This window comes from Lampetra planeri, chromosome 28, assembly GCF_965212315.1.
Source record: "Lampetra planeri chromosome 28, kcLamPlan1.2.h2, whole genome shotgun sequence".
NCBI lineage: Eukaryota > Metazoa > Chordata > Hyperoartia > Petromyzontiformes > Petromyzontidae > Lampetra > Lampetra planeri.
Window position 1 is genome coordinate 7,368,335 of NC_136134.1, and position 17,598 is coordinate 7,385,932.

The 17,598-nt window shown below is 48.8% G+C and overlaps 1 protein-coding gene across 1 annotated transcript in view; it reads right to left on the minus strand.

Moving 5' to 3' along the window:
- TMEM201 (transmembrane protein 201) overlaps nucleotides 1–17,598 on the minus strand; it is a 122,544-nt gene that overhangs the window by 86,574 nt on the left and 18,372 nt on the right. The window contains exon 7 of the mRNA XM_078607767.1: nucleotides 737–976. Coding sequence (XP_078463893.1) covers nucleotides 737–976 — 240 coding nt within the window. The remainder of the gene's footprint in view (nucleotides 1–736; nucleotides 977–17,598) is intronic.

A 17,598-nucleotide genomic window follows, 5' to 3' on the forward strand; every position in this document is an offset into this window, starting at 1 on the left:
TGATGAAAGGCGCTTTGAGATGCACAGCAAATTTTCATCCTCACAAATTAAACAAATTGTTTGGTGATACTTCATTGGCAGTGGTGCTCAAGCACCGTGAACAGAGAAACGTCAACGAATGCATGAACAGCACTGCCTTGAGAGTGCATAACACAACCTTCTAAGGCCTAAGTGTTGTGCAGAAAGAGGGCCATTGACCGAACTACTTTTCTTTTTAGGGCTACCGTGTTATCGACGACGAAACGTGTTGAGGTGTAATTCTCATCCTTCTACTTGGTTCTTTCGGTAAAGTAACATAGAATGGAAATAATAAAATAATAAAAATAAAACATAATAAAATGATTCTCACGACGTTTCGGCCACAACGCAAGCAGCCGTCCTCAGGTGGAGAGCAGGTCTGTCGAGTAGACAGAGTCTGAATGTCTCATTAGGTTTTATTTTTATTATTTTATTATTTCCATTCTACGTGACTTTACCGAAAGAACCAAGGAGATGAATCCCTGCAGTCACGAAAGCTTTAAATCGAAAAAAATTCTCATCCTTATCAGCACACACTGCAGCCCTGGCCTCACTCGCAAGCAACCCAAGGGTGGCGCGTGTAACATCCAGCTTCTACTGCAAGGCAAACCTCAACAAAAATTCATGAAAGCACTCGGAATACAGCTCTGGTGAGCGGCGGGGGTCCCTTCACCTCACCCTCACCTCTCCGCCCGTCTCTCCCGCTCACGCATCTGACCTTCGCGGCTTGGGCCCACGCGAGGACGCTGCGGGCCGCCTGGTCGCCACGGCGGCGGCCAATCCCACGGCGGCGCACAGGCAGGTGGCGGGCAGGCGCAGGCGGGACAGCCAATCGGAGGGAGCGTTGCTGGCGGCGGCGGCGGTGGTGGCGGCGGTCAGCGGCGCGTATCGTTCGGCCACGTGGATGAGCAGCAGGAGGAGCCAGAGCAGGGAGGCCCAGGCGTCGATCCGACGCACCCTGGAGCCGGGGGCCGTTGGGCAGTGAGAGCAACACACGCACGCACGCGCGCAAACCGCAAGCACCGTGATCGTTATGTCGGAGATTTGGACGGCACCTGGCCAGATAATCATAACCTGGGGCAAAGGAAACTTTTTTTTTGTGCCAGGTAAGGCCGACTGAGCTATATACCTCTTTTTCAGGAGCGACCTGGCCACAAATTATTGCCCAATTAAGTGGCTTATCATGTGAAAATGTATAGCCGACAAATACTCGAAACGCATGTTTATAAATGCGGAGGGAAAAACCGGAGGACCCGGAGAAAAATCCATGCGACCACAGAGAGAACATGCAAACTCTGAATGTACAGGTGTCAGGGTAGGAATCGAACCCACAACCTCCATGTATACCAGGAGAGGTAGATAACATCTCGCCACTGTGGCAAAGCCCTGGGCAGGGATTAAGTAGGCAACTCAAATATGCTTGGCCAGTTAATCATAATCTGAGACAAAGCCCTGGAGAATGAGTGACTGGCAAGGAATGTGGACCAGGGGTATATGAGAGGAGGGGGAGGGTAAGTTCTGGAGGAGGAGTGCTGAAGCTTGGTGTGTTACAAGCCGTACGACCGGCGAGATGCCTGTGGGTCATCTGATAAAGACACCTTGCTGGACATGGCATGAGCCGAATCCTTACAAGTTCTCAGAGTCCTCCGGTTTTTCTCTCCACATTTATAAAGATGCGTTTTAGAGTATTTTGCTGCCATAGATTTCCACGTGATAAGCCACTTCGCTGAGCTAGCACTTGCAGCCAGGTCACTTCTGAAAAGGAGCTAAAATAGCTAAGTGGGTCTTACCTGGTAAAATAAAAAATAAAATAGTTTCGTTTTAGTTTGTGTTTTTTTTTGGTTTAAATTAACCAGGGTGGCCGGCTGGACTCGAACCGCGAATCTCGCTCAACCGCGTCACCGCGCCCCCATCCACGTGACGTATGGTAACGTGCCGACGTAGAGCCACGTGGTGAACATTCCCTGGGGGGGGGGGGGGGAGTGGGGGCGGGGGGATGAGGGTGGGGGCGGGTGGGTGGGGGGTGGCGAGGGACTGGGCACTCCACATTTTTCGCTGAGCCGGCCATGTAGGCCAGGGTCGGCAGGGCAGAGTGGTGGGAGTTTTTCTCGCGATGGGCCTTGGATTCGAGAGAGGCCAGCCTCGTGGCGAGGGGTGGCTGCGTGTTCCCCGCCGTTCGTAAATTACGCGGCGGACTCGTGGGGGAGCAGGTGCGGCCAACGGAGCGCGATTTCTGGGCAAACATGGGCGCAACGCCCTTTGTTTTTTAAACTTGAGGCGGCCTTCAACTCTCCGTGTTAACGATGGTGGCCATGTGTTAACAAGCTGTCTGCCTCTCCCACGAAATTTGATATGCTGACCTTGCTGTTTTTCTCGGTCACACAAAAAAAGTGGATTTTTTTTCGGTTCTACCAATCATCGTCATGGGTAAAAGCACACATAGGCAACACTCCATTCTTTGTCTCCGGCATATAACAATTTTTATTTTATCAATCTGCCCGATGGCTTTCAAGAATTACATCAGCACAAATAATTTGTTTAAGCAAGCAAATTGGGAAACCGGTTTCAACATTCTGCGTCTCATCAGCAGTCAGGCCTGTTGAACAAATGCTGCTGGGTTATCATCGTGATGGATGTTATTCGCATGTGCGAGAAAATCGCATGTGTCAGTACTCTACGAAAACAAGTGTGTTTGGTGGATGGGAAATTAAGCGGTGCTTAAGGGCTGAAGCTTTCAAAAAAGGTTTTAATTCAAGCATCTTAAACAGTATCTTAGTAATAATAATACCGCCTATTCACACGGAATATGATCGAAGACGAAGCTCCCAGCACGTAGGGCGGAACGTCGGACATCGTGACGAACGACACGCGGAAACAACCCGCGTGCGCATCGGGGAACCGCACCGCAGCACAACCGCGAAATCCTGCGCCGGAGTAATTCGAAAATATTTAGCATTTTTCCAAATTGTTGTCGTATTTTCCAGGTCATCCATCACTTCCCCCGTTCATTACCAAGGATAAGTTGAGAGCCGAGTGCGCTTGCACTTTTGATTTGCAAGAGGCAGAGGTACATGCTTTGTTCGTTTCAACTGCACGGCGGGACAGAACGACACTCGCAGACGGAGCGCTTGCTCGCAGACTTAAAAGGTGAGCCGCATGGACGCGTGTCAATCGGGGCAACGAGAGAGTGCAGGACACGCCTGACTCAGGCATGCCGGGGACACCGATGCACACCGCCGCCGCAGAAGAAGCGGCATCGCAGACGGTGGCGTGGCTGCCGGGCGTGCAGGCGGTGCGACTGCACCACGGCCCGTGGGCCGGACGGGGCACCCAGAGGGCGCCGGGCTATGCGAGAGCATTTGATTTTTGGGTCAGTTCGCCGTGAGCGAAAATGCGTGTCGTACACCCTCCGCCACCCTACACAGCCAATTCATGAAGTTGCCATGTGAATGAACACGCCAATTTTTGACTGCTTCGGCAGCTACTGCCAGTGTGTCCGGGAGAACGATCCACACACGTTTAACAGTTGGGCACGACGTTCTGTCGGTGGTTAACAACCTGCATCATCAGGCAGTCGCCAGAAATCAGATTACGGATTATGTTATCGAGCCCAAAAATCAATCAGGACATGTAATATTGGTGGCGAAAGCCTACGTAACAAATTGGGCCCCACAAGCTAGTCCTTGCACCAGGGTCCATGCCAACCTCGCGACGCCGCTGAGAACAGACGGAGCATCCGGACAAGTAATTTGGCTTCATCCGAGGCTTTCCTAGCAGTTACCACGATACAGAACACAACGTGCATTGTGTTTCAAACAATGTCTAAATGCATGCGAGTCTCCAAGATGTCGTGGAGCTAACGCAATTGTAAACCGAGCCAATAAAAAGTGCCACTTGTGTATCTAGGTAAAGCTTCACTGAATCTCAAAATGCTATTTTCAGGAGGGTCCTTCTGCATTGGTATGTTCCGGCCAATTCCATGAACGAGTTGTTCGGCTTCGTGTGGGAAGAAACCACGGTGCCCAGAGAAAACCCACCGCGAGTACGATGGGGGAAAACACTCATGTGCTCCACACGGATTAAATTCACAGCCCAATCCTGTAACAAGTCTCCCATCCGGTTACTAATCAGGCTCCATCCTGATTTGTTTTTAACCTTCCGCGACCTGACAAGATGGAGCGCGAATAAAAAATATTTCCCACAACACTGTTCGTATTCATTTAAACGTACGGCTTCAGTGACAGGTGGCTTACTTGCCCCCATCGATGATATAAACGGGGGCCGCTTGAACCCCGCAGGGGTGATTGATGGGCGTGCAATTCGACGCCCGCAATATCGCGCCGCGCGCGGTCCGTGTCTATATCAACGCGGCCGCCAACAAAGGAATGAGCGCGGCGAGGCAGCGGCGGCAAAGAACACAAAAGCCCCCTGAGCGAGCGGAAATGATGTCCGTCGGAGAGGAGGGAGCGGAGCCCGTCTCAACGTCCGAGTTGCGCGAGTGGAGGGAGGGAGAGAGAGAGAGATATGACGCACGTGTTCTCGCGCAGGGACGACTGGAGTCTTGCCTGACGACCAAACCGGCGATACTTCGTTTGTGGGAGTTTTTTGGTACAATTCGCAAATTCACAGCCGAGAGGTTCGGGGGCGGGGGGAAAGGAGGCGGGGGGGGGGAGAAGAAACAGAAGGTCACGGAATACAGCGAGCGGTGTCCCACGTAATTTCTTATTTTCTTTACTACAATACGAATATCAAAGAGTATATAAAAATGCTAATTTAAGACGTTAAGATTTTCGGGGCCCAGTTTGCCGGAACTGCCCCTACTGCCATCTACCCCTTCCCTCCACCTCCCCGTACTATGCCCCCCAAATGGCCACCATGGCGCCAACATCGTTATCAGTGCCCGACGGCATTTTCTTAGGGAAACAATGAAGGCCCCTCCCCTCTTGACCTGACGTGCTTCTCCAGCCATTTTCAAGATTTCAAGGACTATATTAAATTTGTATTATTTCCCCCACGCCCCCTACTACCTGTATACCAGGCGAGGTAGTTAACATCTCGCCACCGCGGCTTTTAACTTGCGAGCGCCTTTCAACGTCCCCTTCATTATCGCCGGGTGTTGTTGGCGCGTCTAATTTTTCACTGAAGCCCGTTCCGCGTTTACGTGCAACCACAACAATACGCCGGTCACTAACAGATTTTTTTAGAGCCAATAAACGCCGCACGACAATATCGCCGCCCACTTATTTCCGCCCGCCGGATCTCTTTGAACTCTGACCCCGAGAGCAACACCCGCTGGATGCCAACCTGACAACTACAGCCGAGAGGAAAGGGGGGCAGGCGTGGGAAAGATAAACTGCTATATGATGAATTCAAGTGTCCGGTTTTTTTTACGCACACATGTAATGCACGTTGAACTTCTTCCGTACCGTGCGTAGCCAACTGTGCTCACCAGATGTCGCGGGGGAAGGACAATAGCTTCAATCGCAAAATTAACTTGACAGTTAAATCCTCGTTTTATGACAACCATCGCCTTTTTTAATCTGCGCCCGAGCCCATTTGAGACCACAAGCACCTTTTTCAAAGGAGACCTGGGAGTAGAAAATACTGTGGAACATACACCCACGTCCTTGTCATCAGCCATGACCAATCCGCTGCTGGATAAATGCATCCTTTCCAAGCCATTGCCATCTCTCTCAGTCTTGCAACAACCCATTCAGCTCCCTTTCACCACTCTCTGTGCGGTGCCTTTGGCTGCAGCTCTGTCGTTAGTCTCAACCCACCAGCCATCGTACCTTCTCTAGTGACATGTCCTGCCCAAGCCAACCTACTTTTCCCAACAGGTTGAAAATACCGACATGCACATACACACACATATCTAAAGCACGTGACTGCTTACTGTGTGGCCACACCCACTCTGAACCCCTCTCCCTGCCGCCGCCCACTGGGAAAACAGACTCCGCCCCGTGCAGCAGCAGCAGCAGCGTCGAGGCCTTCATGCAGCCTCCTCCCTCCTCCGTCCTCATCTCTCCTGTACTCATTTTTTATCCTTCTCCTCTTATTTCCCATTACTTGTCTTCTCTCTTCCCATTCCTTTTATAAAATGTTCCCAAACATTTTATGCTGGACTCTACTCCCCGTGCTGTGGCGTGCCACGGGTACAACAGTTGCCGGTTGTCCCCAGTCCACGCGTTACACTTTCTGCCTCTCAGTGCAATTCCCAGCGTGCAATTCTTCCCCCGGGCTTCTCCGTGCATTTTTCAGCTTTTGGTTGCATTTCATTCGCCAATGATCCGTGTCATTGTTCTTCCCCTGCACCCTATGATTGGTACGGTTGGCTACATAGGATTCGAAAGAAGTTAAACATACATGCTTTCAACGGCAATCAATAATTATTACTCTTGCAGGTCAAAGTGACTCAGCAGGTAATATACACGAATTCAAATATTAAATCAGTACAGATGAAAACAGACAGCGGGCAATATATTTAAACATTGATATGCATGACTCGGGTCGCCGGGTTCACAGCGCAGTGCGCTAACCACTGCGCCACTGCTTCACCGCTCCCCAACGACGATTGTTTAGCCATGGCCGGGAATCGAACTCGGGTCGCCGGGTTCACAGCGCTTTGCGCGAACCACTGCTCCTCCACCGCTCCGCCGCGCGAAATCAATACGGTGTTTATTTCTAGGGAGCTGCCCCATAAAGCGCCGCTGCAACCCAACCTAACCCCGCATGACGCGGCGGTGGCGCGGTAGCACCGCCCGCATGGCGGAAGCGCCGATGTTTGCACCGATAGCGGCACCCTCCGATGCTCCCCCACCCCACTCCCAACCCCCCTCCCTCGCTTCCTCCCTCCCAACCCGCCCTTCATCTCATCCCCCAACCACCACGTCTGCCAGAAAGATGAAACCGTTGATTCCCCCTCCTGTCTGGAGCAGCCCACTCTGCTCACACGTGCGTGGTGTCCAACCGGCTCGTCGCAGCCCCTGCATCCGGCACGTGGACTCAAAACCGTGGACCGTGCAGCTTCGCACTGGCCCAAAGGGTGCCGCGGTGGCGAGATGTTAACTACCTCGCCTGGTATACAGGATGTCGTGGGTTCGATCCTGACCCTGATGAGATGTTAACTACCTCGCCTGGTATACAGGAGGTCGTGGGTTCGATCCTGACCCTGATGAGATGTTAACTACCTCGCCTGGTATACAGGAGGTCGTGGGTTCGATCCTGACCCTGATGAGATGTTAACTACCTCGCCTGGTATACAGGATGTCGTGGGTCCGATCCCAACCCAAACGCCTGTATATTTGGAGTTTGATTGTCTCTCTCCTCTTGGTAGAGTGGATTTTTCTCTTGGGTCCTCCAGTTTTTTCTCTGCACATTTTTAGAAACATGCGTTTAGAGCATCTGGCTGCTATAAATTACCACATGATAAGCCACTTCATTGGGCGATCATTTGCGGCCAGGTCTATGTAGCTTAGTGGACCTTACCTGGTATAATAAAAAAAGAAGTTAATAGAGACTTGCAGCCAGTAAATCCGCAATTTTTCAACTCTCAGACGAATGGCTAAATCCATTTATTACAATAGGATACCTTCTAAGGGTTTCTCCTACATCAGCCATATGGTGGAACGAAAGGAGATGGACTCTGCCTGCCCTGTCTCCTGAGTGACGACATTAACACGTCGCATTTGAGGCCGAGTCGACCTAGGGAAGGCCCAGGACTGATTCAGATGAAGTTCACCGGCGTTGGCCGCGAGCGGGAAGCCAACCGAGGTCGCCGGGTTTGTAGCGCAGCGCGCTAACCACGACACTACTGCTCCCCAAAAAACAAAGGTCGCCCCTGTAGCCTTAACAGAGTGTGTGGGCAAGTGCTGTTAGCGGAGCACCATTGGAAGGCCAGCACGGCATACAAGGGGGTGGGTGGCCAGCACCACGCCTGGCCGCCTTTGTCTCCCCAGCGGCGATGTTTACACACCACACACCAGGTACTCATTTGAGGCCGAGTCGACCTAGGGGAGGCCCAGGACCGGTACAGATAATTGCCACACGTGCAAACAAAGACAAAAATCCCCCGAATAGCCTTTGACAGTCCGCTAAAGGCAAGACGGTACAGGAGGGGGTGGGGCGGCGAGCACCACGCATGACACGCGTAAACACACACACACAGACAGACACACAGACATACACAAACACACACACAGACACACACAGACACACACACACAGACACACACACATAAACACACACAAACACAGACACACACAGACACACACACACACAGACAGACACACACAGACATACACAAACACACACACAGACACACACAGACATACACAAACACACACACACACACAGACACACACAGACATACACAAACACACACACAGACACACACAGACACACAGACATACACAAACACACACACAGACACACACAGACACACACACAGACACAAACACATAGACACACACAAACACAGACACACACAGACACACACACACACACAGACAGACACACACAGACATACACAAACACACACACAGACACACACAGACACACACAGACACACACAGACACACACAAACACACACAGACACATACACACACAGACACACCCACCATAGCCACAGACCCAGAGAGACGAGGAGGAGGATGGGTGGCAGCTGTATCACGATGTCTTCGGTGGCCACACAGGATGACCGTGTCTCGTCTTGTCAGCTCTAGGCTAATTCGTCATCTGCTTTTTTTTTAGTTTGCCGTTAATACTTCCGAGAAGCAGCGTGCGGTGTGATGAATGTCGCTCAGGGGAGGGCGACACTTGGTCGGTGTATTTAGTGATTTCATTAAAGAAATTTAAAATATTAAATAAATAAAGCCATTTTGTGATTTAATTGATTTCATTTTATACCTACGTGACTTTACCGAAAGAACCAGAGAGAATGGAAAATTCAAATCTAAATTAAAAATCCATTCTCAACCCAACGATGGATGAAGGCCTCTGAATGTGTGTGTGTGTCAGTCACCGGATGTTTTCTTTACCGTACTTCACCGTCATGGCCGGCTTGGTTTGACGAAGAGCGAGCAGGGCAGGTCCTGCTCTGATATCACTCGAAACTGATGGTAGCCCTGACAAGGAATCAAACTCGGAACCCCGGGTTCACAGCACAGCGCGCTAACTACTATAGCAGTGACTCAATTCTTGTATTAGTTCACCCGAATCATCTGATAATTATTCACCGTCAATAGGAAGGGGGAGGGGGGTGGCGGTGAACATCAGAATCAGAATGTGTTTTTATATTGGAGGAATTCTATGAGCTACAAAGCTCTTTTTCACAGATGTCCGGTCGGGGCAGGTCAGAACGTTATAACAACAAACATAAAAAAGACGACGGGAGTGTAGGGCATAGGAAAGGTAAACAAATCACTAACAAATATATATATCCACAAATAAAACAAAACTCTTATATTTTAACCAGGTAAAGCCCACTGAGCTATGAGCTTATTTCTCAGAAGCGATTGGGTCACGAATGATAGCTCAACGAAGTGGTTTATAGCAGCAAAAACAATCTAAATAATCTAAAGGGGCGTGCGTGCAGGCGTGAGTTAATAATGTGGCTTCCCCGGTTCGCTTTCCCGCGGGGATGAAAAAGCCGCAAAGGAAGTCGTCAAGAAAGAAAAAAACGCCTCCATGTCTGATTAATGGAGTGGAATGGATGCAATGTTTTTTTCATATCGTTTTGGTGTGGCATACGACTGGGCTATCAGTTTCAACAAACCGTTTCACATCAACACGAACAATCTTCCAAATCTGCAGTTGTTCGTTAGGTTGAGGGGGTGTGTTATTTTGTAAAAAAAAAAAATCCTTGACGGTGGTGGAAGAATAGTAGCAGTGGTTATGGGCCATCTATTTAGTACGTACGCATGGAGGGGGAGGGGGGTTAACCCAAACGCATAAGCTTGCGTATGGGGGGTTGTTGTATACTAACCCCTTCTTCCAAAATTGATATTAATAATATTTGATGATTTTTTTATATATTATCTTTTTACTTGTTTTTTTATAATGAATGAAAACACACCAAAGCGCAGCAAACTGCAAAACACCAGGGGTTGTTAAGTAATGAACTGGAGGAGGGCTAGGATGGCAGAATTTGCAACCTTGCTTCAAGGAAAGATAAGGCCTGATGAACGGGCACATGTCACCCGTGCAGGCGGCAGAGACAGTGGGAGAGTCAGCCAGACATAGTTAAGGCAAAAAGCCCAACCATCCTGCATGGTTTTAAAGTAACGTCAAAATTCGAAATTCAACAACAGAGTAGGCTAAATTATCGATCCTCGCGCTCGCTCAAATTGGAGACCAGGCTGCGAGCTACATCAATGAACCATTGCCCATTTGCTAATCCAATACTGAATGTTAATATTACTGAAGTCAAAACGAATTCTATGACCTCAGCACATGGGCGAATAATAGGGCAGTGTCAACTCAAAGGCAATGGAAGGAAGCAGAGGCGCCTTTGTCTAAATCACAACCACAGAAAGCCAGGAATCATCACTGATTGTGTGTTTAGGGATTCCGAGCTAGTTGGAACACGTGCACACAGGGAGGAGGTAGAAATACGCCTTGTCCTCCTGCAGCTGAGGGAGCAAAGAAAAACCCAAAAAGGCCAAGGAATTAAATTATTAAATCCAAGGTGATTGGTCAAACGAAGTGGGTCAGCTCAAGGCTGTGTGCACAGGGGAGGGAGCTGATTTAAACAACCCTGCACGTCTGAACGTGAGGGGGCCTTTGACCTGAAATTAAGAATAACACTCCCAGAGCAGAAGGTTGGATGGCCACAGTGAGACGAGAATAATAGTGTTGTATATCTCTCAAGGATGCAGACTCAGCTGAACAACAAGGCTGCGGGGGTCACCAGAAGTTCGCGTTCGCCTAGCTAAGACAAAAAGCTCAATTATTCTGTATTGCTATTAAAGTAACGTTAAAGTCGGAATTTAACAACAGGGTAGGCTAAAGTTATTGATATTCACACCCACTCCAATTAAACCAGGCCACAAGTTACGCCTACTGAACCATCACCATCATTAAGTCAATATGAAATGTTATTTCCATACTTTAATACTTTCTATACAACTCGACCCGAAGCATATGACAATCAGAACCTTCCTAAGTCAAAATTGAATCGCACCCAGACAGGAGCGAATAGTCGATATAAGGTTGAAGAGGGAAGGAAATTAAGAGCACGGCGAACTGCAAACGTAAGCAAAAAGCCGGGAACGACACCAACCCAGCGACCCACTCCATCAATACGAATTGATTCTTGGCACCTCCTTCCGCCGAGCCACGCTCACGTGGGGAGTGGTGGCCCACCAGATCCTTATCAGGTGATCTGGTCCCCAAGTAGTAAACTTGGTATAAGATAACGATCTTCGGAAAAGGAGCACTGTCGCAGGCCCTTACTCCGAGCCATTCTGTTGTCAGATAACCTGCCGATGTATCTGTTGAGATTGGTGCCTTTAAGAATAATAACTGTTTTTGATTGTGTTTTTTCATCGCCGTATAATCTTTCAAGTATCTTTCAGTCATAATCGCCGCACGTACTCGCATCCTCTACAGAATATTCAACTGTCCCGTGACCCAAGGTGCTAACAACGTGATAAGGGTTGCGTATGATCAATAAGGAGTGCGGTACTGCGTGAACAATATTGAGTATAATCATTCATTAACGTTAAGGTTTTTCTTAGCATAGTATTTGCATATTTTAACGACTCTCTCTCTCACTAACAACCATCGCGTTATGCGGGATCCATGTGCCGTTGTCAAAGTGAAATCAGACAATCGTTGATGATACTGTATTGATGCCGTGTTGACGTTCCGGGATTGAGAGTTCGCATACTATATCATAGTTGAGGTTGAATTAGTAATAAATTGATTAATACAGAAGTGGTTGTGTGATTCTTTCCTGAAATCTATGCATAAGATCTGCTTCTGCGTTGAGATCTGAACTTGGTGACCTTAATAAACACACTAATACATACTCAGTAAATGTTAAAGCGATAACGGGGTGAACCGGGGACCTAAAATATAACCACGAATACCCACTCTGGGAATGTTAAAGCGAGAATGAGACGAACCTAGACAACGATGCCGAGTTAATCTAAGTTAATCTTGCATACTTACACCACACCTGCATAACTGCATACGATTAATTGCCTTATTCCGATCGATAACCCACCCTCGTCACCGAGGCGGGGTCTGGTTATCATAACGACTTGCATTATCATAATTACACCCACTCGCATAATTACTACGATTACCTCTCGAATTGGCATAATTAAATGTGCATAATTACATAAATTAACATATTTCCGGATAATTACACATTTGGCCAAATTTCATTTGATTATTATTATTTTCACTGAATATTCATAACCCACATATACAACATAATAATTTCACCCACGCACGCATACAACATAACAAATTTTGATAACCAACATATACAACAGGGTCTACTGACAATGTGCGCATAGGAAAGGGGGGGGGGGGAAGCCTCGATAATAATTTGCCTACATTGGCCTCCAAATGAGTTAGATAGTCCGGCGGTGGACTGTTTGTTTGCTTAAACACGTTAATATTATTAATCCTTGATCGTTTCTGCGTGGACTAAATATCGGCCGTTCTATAGGATTCGACGAGGAGGTGAGTCAGGCGTACGTACGCAGGTGGGGGGGGGGGGGGTATAAAAAGTCCGCGTGCGTACAGGGACGGGGGGTGGGGGGGTCAAGTTTTGACAGATTTTTGCGTGCGTACGAAATGGATGGCCCCTTAGTGGTTACCGCTCTGCATTATGAAACCGGTGCGTACTTCAGTTTGATTCCTGGCCACGGAAAATATCAATCGACGATGAGCACTTTATATATATGTACACCTCTTTTTCCCTGTGATTCACACATTCCACCGCTTTGTGCGGTTACATTTCACGAGGAAGCCACTGGGAGCTATGCACTTTTAAATCTACATGGCAAACTCATTTCTTCAGAACTGCTTTTTGTGTTTAGTTTGTTGCCTTTCCCCCGCACCTCCGGCTATCACGGCTGGCTATGTACGGTGCGAAAGAAGTTCAACATACATACAGACATAGACCAGTTTAAACCAGAACTGCATCAAAGAGCAAGAGCAATGGGCTCGAATTTTGCGACGCCTTATCTCTGACGGTGCAAAAACAACGTCTGAAGGTGCAGAAACAACGTCGATGTGGGAAATGTGTTTTTTTGGTTGGCCTCTCTGCGAATCAGAATCTTTACTAACACTGGAGGAATCCGATGAGCTACAAAGCTAATTTTTTAACAGATTCCCACTATGAGCAGGTCAGAAAGCAACAAAAACAAACTATACAAAAACACAATAGGAGTGCAAAGTATGGGGAAAGGTAAGGAAACTATCCCAAAATATGTGTGCTTATTTTAACCAGGTAAAGCCCCCTGAGCTATCAGCTCCTTTGCCAGAAGCGACCTGCCCACAAACGGTAGCTCAACGAAGTGGCTTATCACGTGGAAATTCACAACAGCCAACCAGCCTAAATGGCACTAGAAAAGTGCACGTCTCACCGGTGCGTAACTGGCGATTTGTCCCAAGGACACACGCGGGGTAGAAAGAAAGAAAGAGGAAGGGGAAACAAGTAAACCCGTAAAAACAAAGTGTTTCACTATAAATCCTTTATATGCGTGGCGGCTAGAGTCTTCTCGTCCTCTGGCTTGAGATGGCTGCCACCTATGGGTCAGATGATTGTCTGCCAGTATTAAGCAATTGGTAATTAAATATTTAATTTGTTTTCCATAAACAGTGTAAAATTTTGGGAATTTTTTTTCACGAACATTAATTGTCTCGCACAACGAGTCTGTGTGGAAAATGTCAACTCGATTGGATCACGGGAAGTGGGTTAAAAAACGACCGAAATATTTGCACGGTCGTAAGCAAGCAAGCAAGCACGCAAGCAAGCACGCAAGCAAGCAAGCAAGCGAACTTAATATAAAGGATTTAAAAAAGCAGCAAAGCGGTGAGCGTCGGCTTCCCCGCTGTTCAAAGGCGGTGAGCACTCCCCAAACGGGCTTCATCACCTCCAGGGTTTCCGCACCACTCTTTGCCAAAAGACACAAAAAGACTTCGCAAAACCTTCTAATTGGGGTGCGCCCACATCCAACCCCTTGACCTTGAAGGGGCACCTGGTGGGACTTAGCAGCGTTGTGATGCAGTTTCACTCCGGCAGGGACGGGGGTGGGTGGGGGTGGAGAGTTTTTTTTTTGGTTCCATTATTTTAAATATTTCACCTGCAAAGTAATCGTCACTGGTGTTGATGTGTCGTGAGCGAAAATCAAACTCGGGTCGCCGGGTTTCGTAGGGCAGCGGCGCGCTCACCGCTACACTAACACTACGCATGCACGTAGAAAACACGTCACGACACGCAGATGCACATTACGCGCCTGTATACGCACCCATTAAATAAATAATGAAGCGTGGACACATGCGAATTATTAAATGGCGCTCCCTGTCGGCTCATGAAGAATGCTCCCTAAAGGTGGCACGGGGGGAACCCTGAGCGACCGTGTCTCCAGCGCTCACGTCGAGCCTACGCTCAACAAAGTGGCTTATCACGTGGACATGCAAAAAACACCCAAAAACCATGGGACCATGGGGAGAGAAACATGCAAACTCCAAATATACAGGCGTAAGGGTTGGGATCAAACCTACTGTAGTATACCAGGCGAGGAATGGTTAACATCCCGTCACCGCGGCGTCCATTATTTCCCGCTCGGCGAACACGTAACGTCTTGATGCGTTACAACGTTATTGAAAACACAGAATCGATCCGCACCCTCGCCGCGAGACGCTCGCACGTCGAAACACGCGAGAACCTCGACCGCGATCGATTTTAATCTCGAAGCATCGTCACGTGGGCTTGCCTGCGATTCGCATCCGTGTCGCGCGTCACCGGTTCTCGTGACCTTCGGCAGCCGCGAGAGGCATTACGTTCACCGGAATATAAATATATATATTTTTTTTATCTAGAATCATCGTGACAATTCATCGAATCGCGAGAGGGGGTGGCAGGGGTGGGTGATATTGTTACAAATCCACTGCTTTTTCTTTGAACATTCGAACTGTCACCATAAGCCTTGTAGGCCTGGGTACAAGGAGTGCATCTTACCGGTAACGGGGTGGCTGCTAGCTCAGTTTTTAATTTAACCGGCTTCAGAGGAGACCGAGACAGGTCACACCTGTCGTTCAAAACAAGCTTGCTCCATTTCGTGACATCACCACTGGAGCTGCCTGCCTCAGCTAATGTTGTTCGGAAATGTACGCTCCCCATTGGGCTACGTGTTCGCGATAGAATTCAAGCGATGCGACCTTGCGCTGGTTTTACATAATTAACTTCGAGTTCGCCGACTCGATTGTATTTGTGGAATGGAAACAAGAGGGAGTTTAAGGGCAAATATATTCGTCGAGTCAGGGTGCAATATTAACCACTCAGCTTTTCAAAAACAATGACTTCACTGCACAATATTTTTTAATATATGCATATATGTAATTCCCGCCACCCCCCCGCCAAATGTTATTGTGATTGTCCTATAGGCGGCATGTCATGACGTGAACTCTTCGCACGGATATCTCGCACAGCAGCGCAACTCTTTGTGCGAGAGAACGGCCCACAGTAGCGGTATGGCTCTGACCTCCGACCCTCCCGGGCACCTCAGCATTCTGGGATTTTTCAAAGTCCCATGGCCTTCGCAGGCAGGGCCACGTTAAGTTTGATGGGGGCCCCTCGATATGACATTAAATTCCTTCCTGTGACCGTTTAACCACCACCCCATTGCCAAATGCTCCACGGTTATTCACCTTGGTTATTTCATCTCTTGGTTATTTCAATTTGAAAGTCATCGGTGACCGCGCCGAGACCACGGCGCGCGAATCCCTTGAGCGCAACGGGCGCGCGTAAAAAGTTTCCCACGCGATTGAAGAGGAGGACTTTTTTTTCTCCCCTTTTCCCCCCATGGAAGCTTCTCTCCCACCCCCTGCCAACTTTTTTTGGTTTTCCCCCCTCTGCCATCAAATTATTTTCTAGCAACGCTTTGGCTAATGAGAGGAGGGTTGAAAGGTTAGCCAAACCAGCATCGGGCCCCCGTGATCCATGTCTGTCAGTTCCCTCTCGCATTGCCCAGAGGTGGGGGGGGCCCGAGCCTCGTCACATTCCACACCTGACACTGCCACCCCGCGCGACCTCGCGCAGGCCTCTCCACGCAGGCCTCTCCACGCAAGCCTGCGGCCTAGAGCAGACGCGGTCCTCGATCCACTGCTGGATGAGGGGCAATCTCCCCATGCCGCATGGGTCGTTATATTTTTTTTAACCGTACTTCACCGCGCCGGTGAATGCTGGGTTGGTTAACTCCGGCATGCTGCTCGGCGTTTTGGGCCCGTGCTCACTATCCGTTGCTTTAAAACAGAAACAACACGACCGTCGCCCGGTCGAAGCGCAGTCCCCCCCAGGCTGAAACCTGCTTAGCTTCCACGATCCGACGACGAGATTGGGCGCCCGCCTCGCGATTTGGTCACACGCGAGCAGGCGGGCACGCGCGTACTTCTCAGTCGTGCACTTTTTGTTGTTGCCGTTTAGCTTGTTGTCCTTCCCCCCCCCGCCCCTCACCTCCGATTAGCATGGTTGGCAACGTACGGTGCGAAAGAAGCTCAAAGCGCTTACAAACATAAACTTACCCACTCACTCACCCACACACTTACGCCTGGTTCCTTTTGCAACGGGAGGCGAGAGCAGGGCGCAGTTCGAAGTGCGCTTGTTGACAAGACGATGAAAAGGGGGGGGGGGGGGGGGCGGGGCTCTCCACCCGTTCCGTAACTCAGGGGACTGCTCCACATCGCCCGTCACTTTGAAATGTTTATCTCTGACACGGTGGTGTCAAACAGACGTACAGTACGCGCGCACGCTATCGCTCTAAAACGGACGCAATTAATTTGTAGCTCTCCGTAACTTGATTTTGTTCAGTGAATGACGAGGGTGAATGCTTTCAGCAAGCGTTCAAAAAATATTTTACTCGCGCTTTGTTCGTACTATTAGATATACTTTTTTTTGCCTATCGCTGGCATGTACGTCATAATGTACATAACTTTACCCAGAGCGCTTTAATTGTGAAATACCTACATTTTGAAACGAGCTATATATAAAAATTACAAGCAAGTATAAAGAATTGAACAATGCCAGCGCATCCATAAAGATGAGGTGGATTTTATTTCTAAACAAGAAACGTTAATAAAAGTGCACGCATAGCATAAGTGATTTTTCGCCTAATTACGGCTTTTCCCACTAACACCCAGTCAATTTTACATTGTAAATAGCAAGGTGAAAAATTTGAAGGAAAAAAATCTAGCTTTTTCCGTTCAAGCTCAAAGGTCAAAGCTTGCACATAGCTCATCACGAAATCAATGCTATAGGTCCCCAGTGTTTTGTTCAGAGCGAACCATTACCAGACTCGATATGCTGAACAATACTCAACCAAGTGCCATGACTGGCTGAC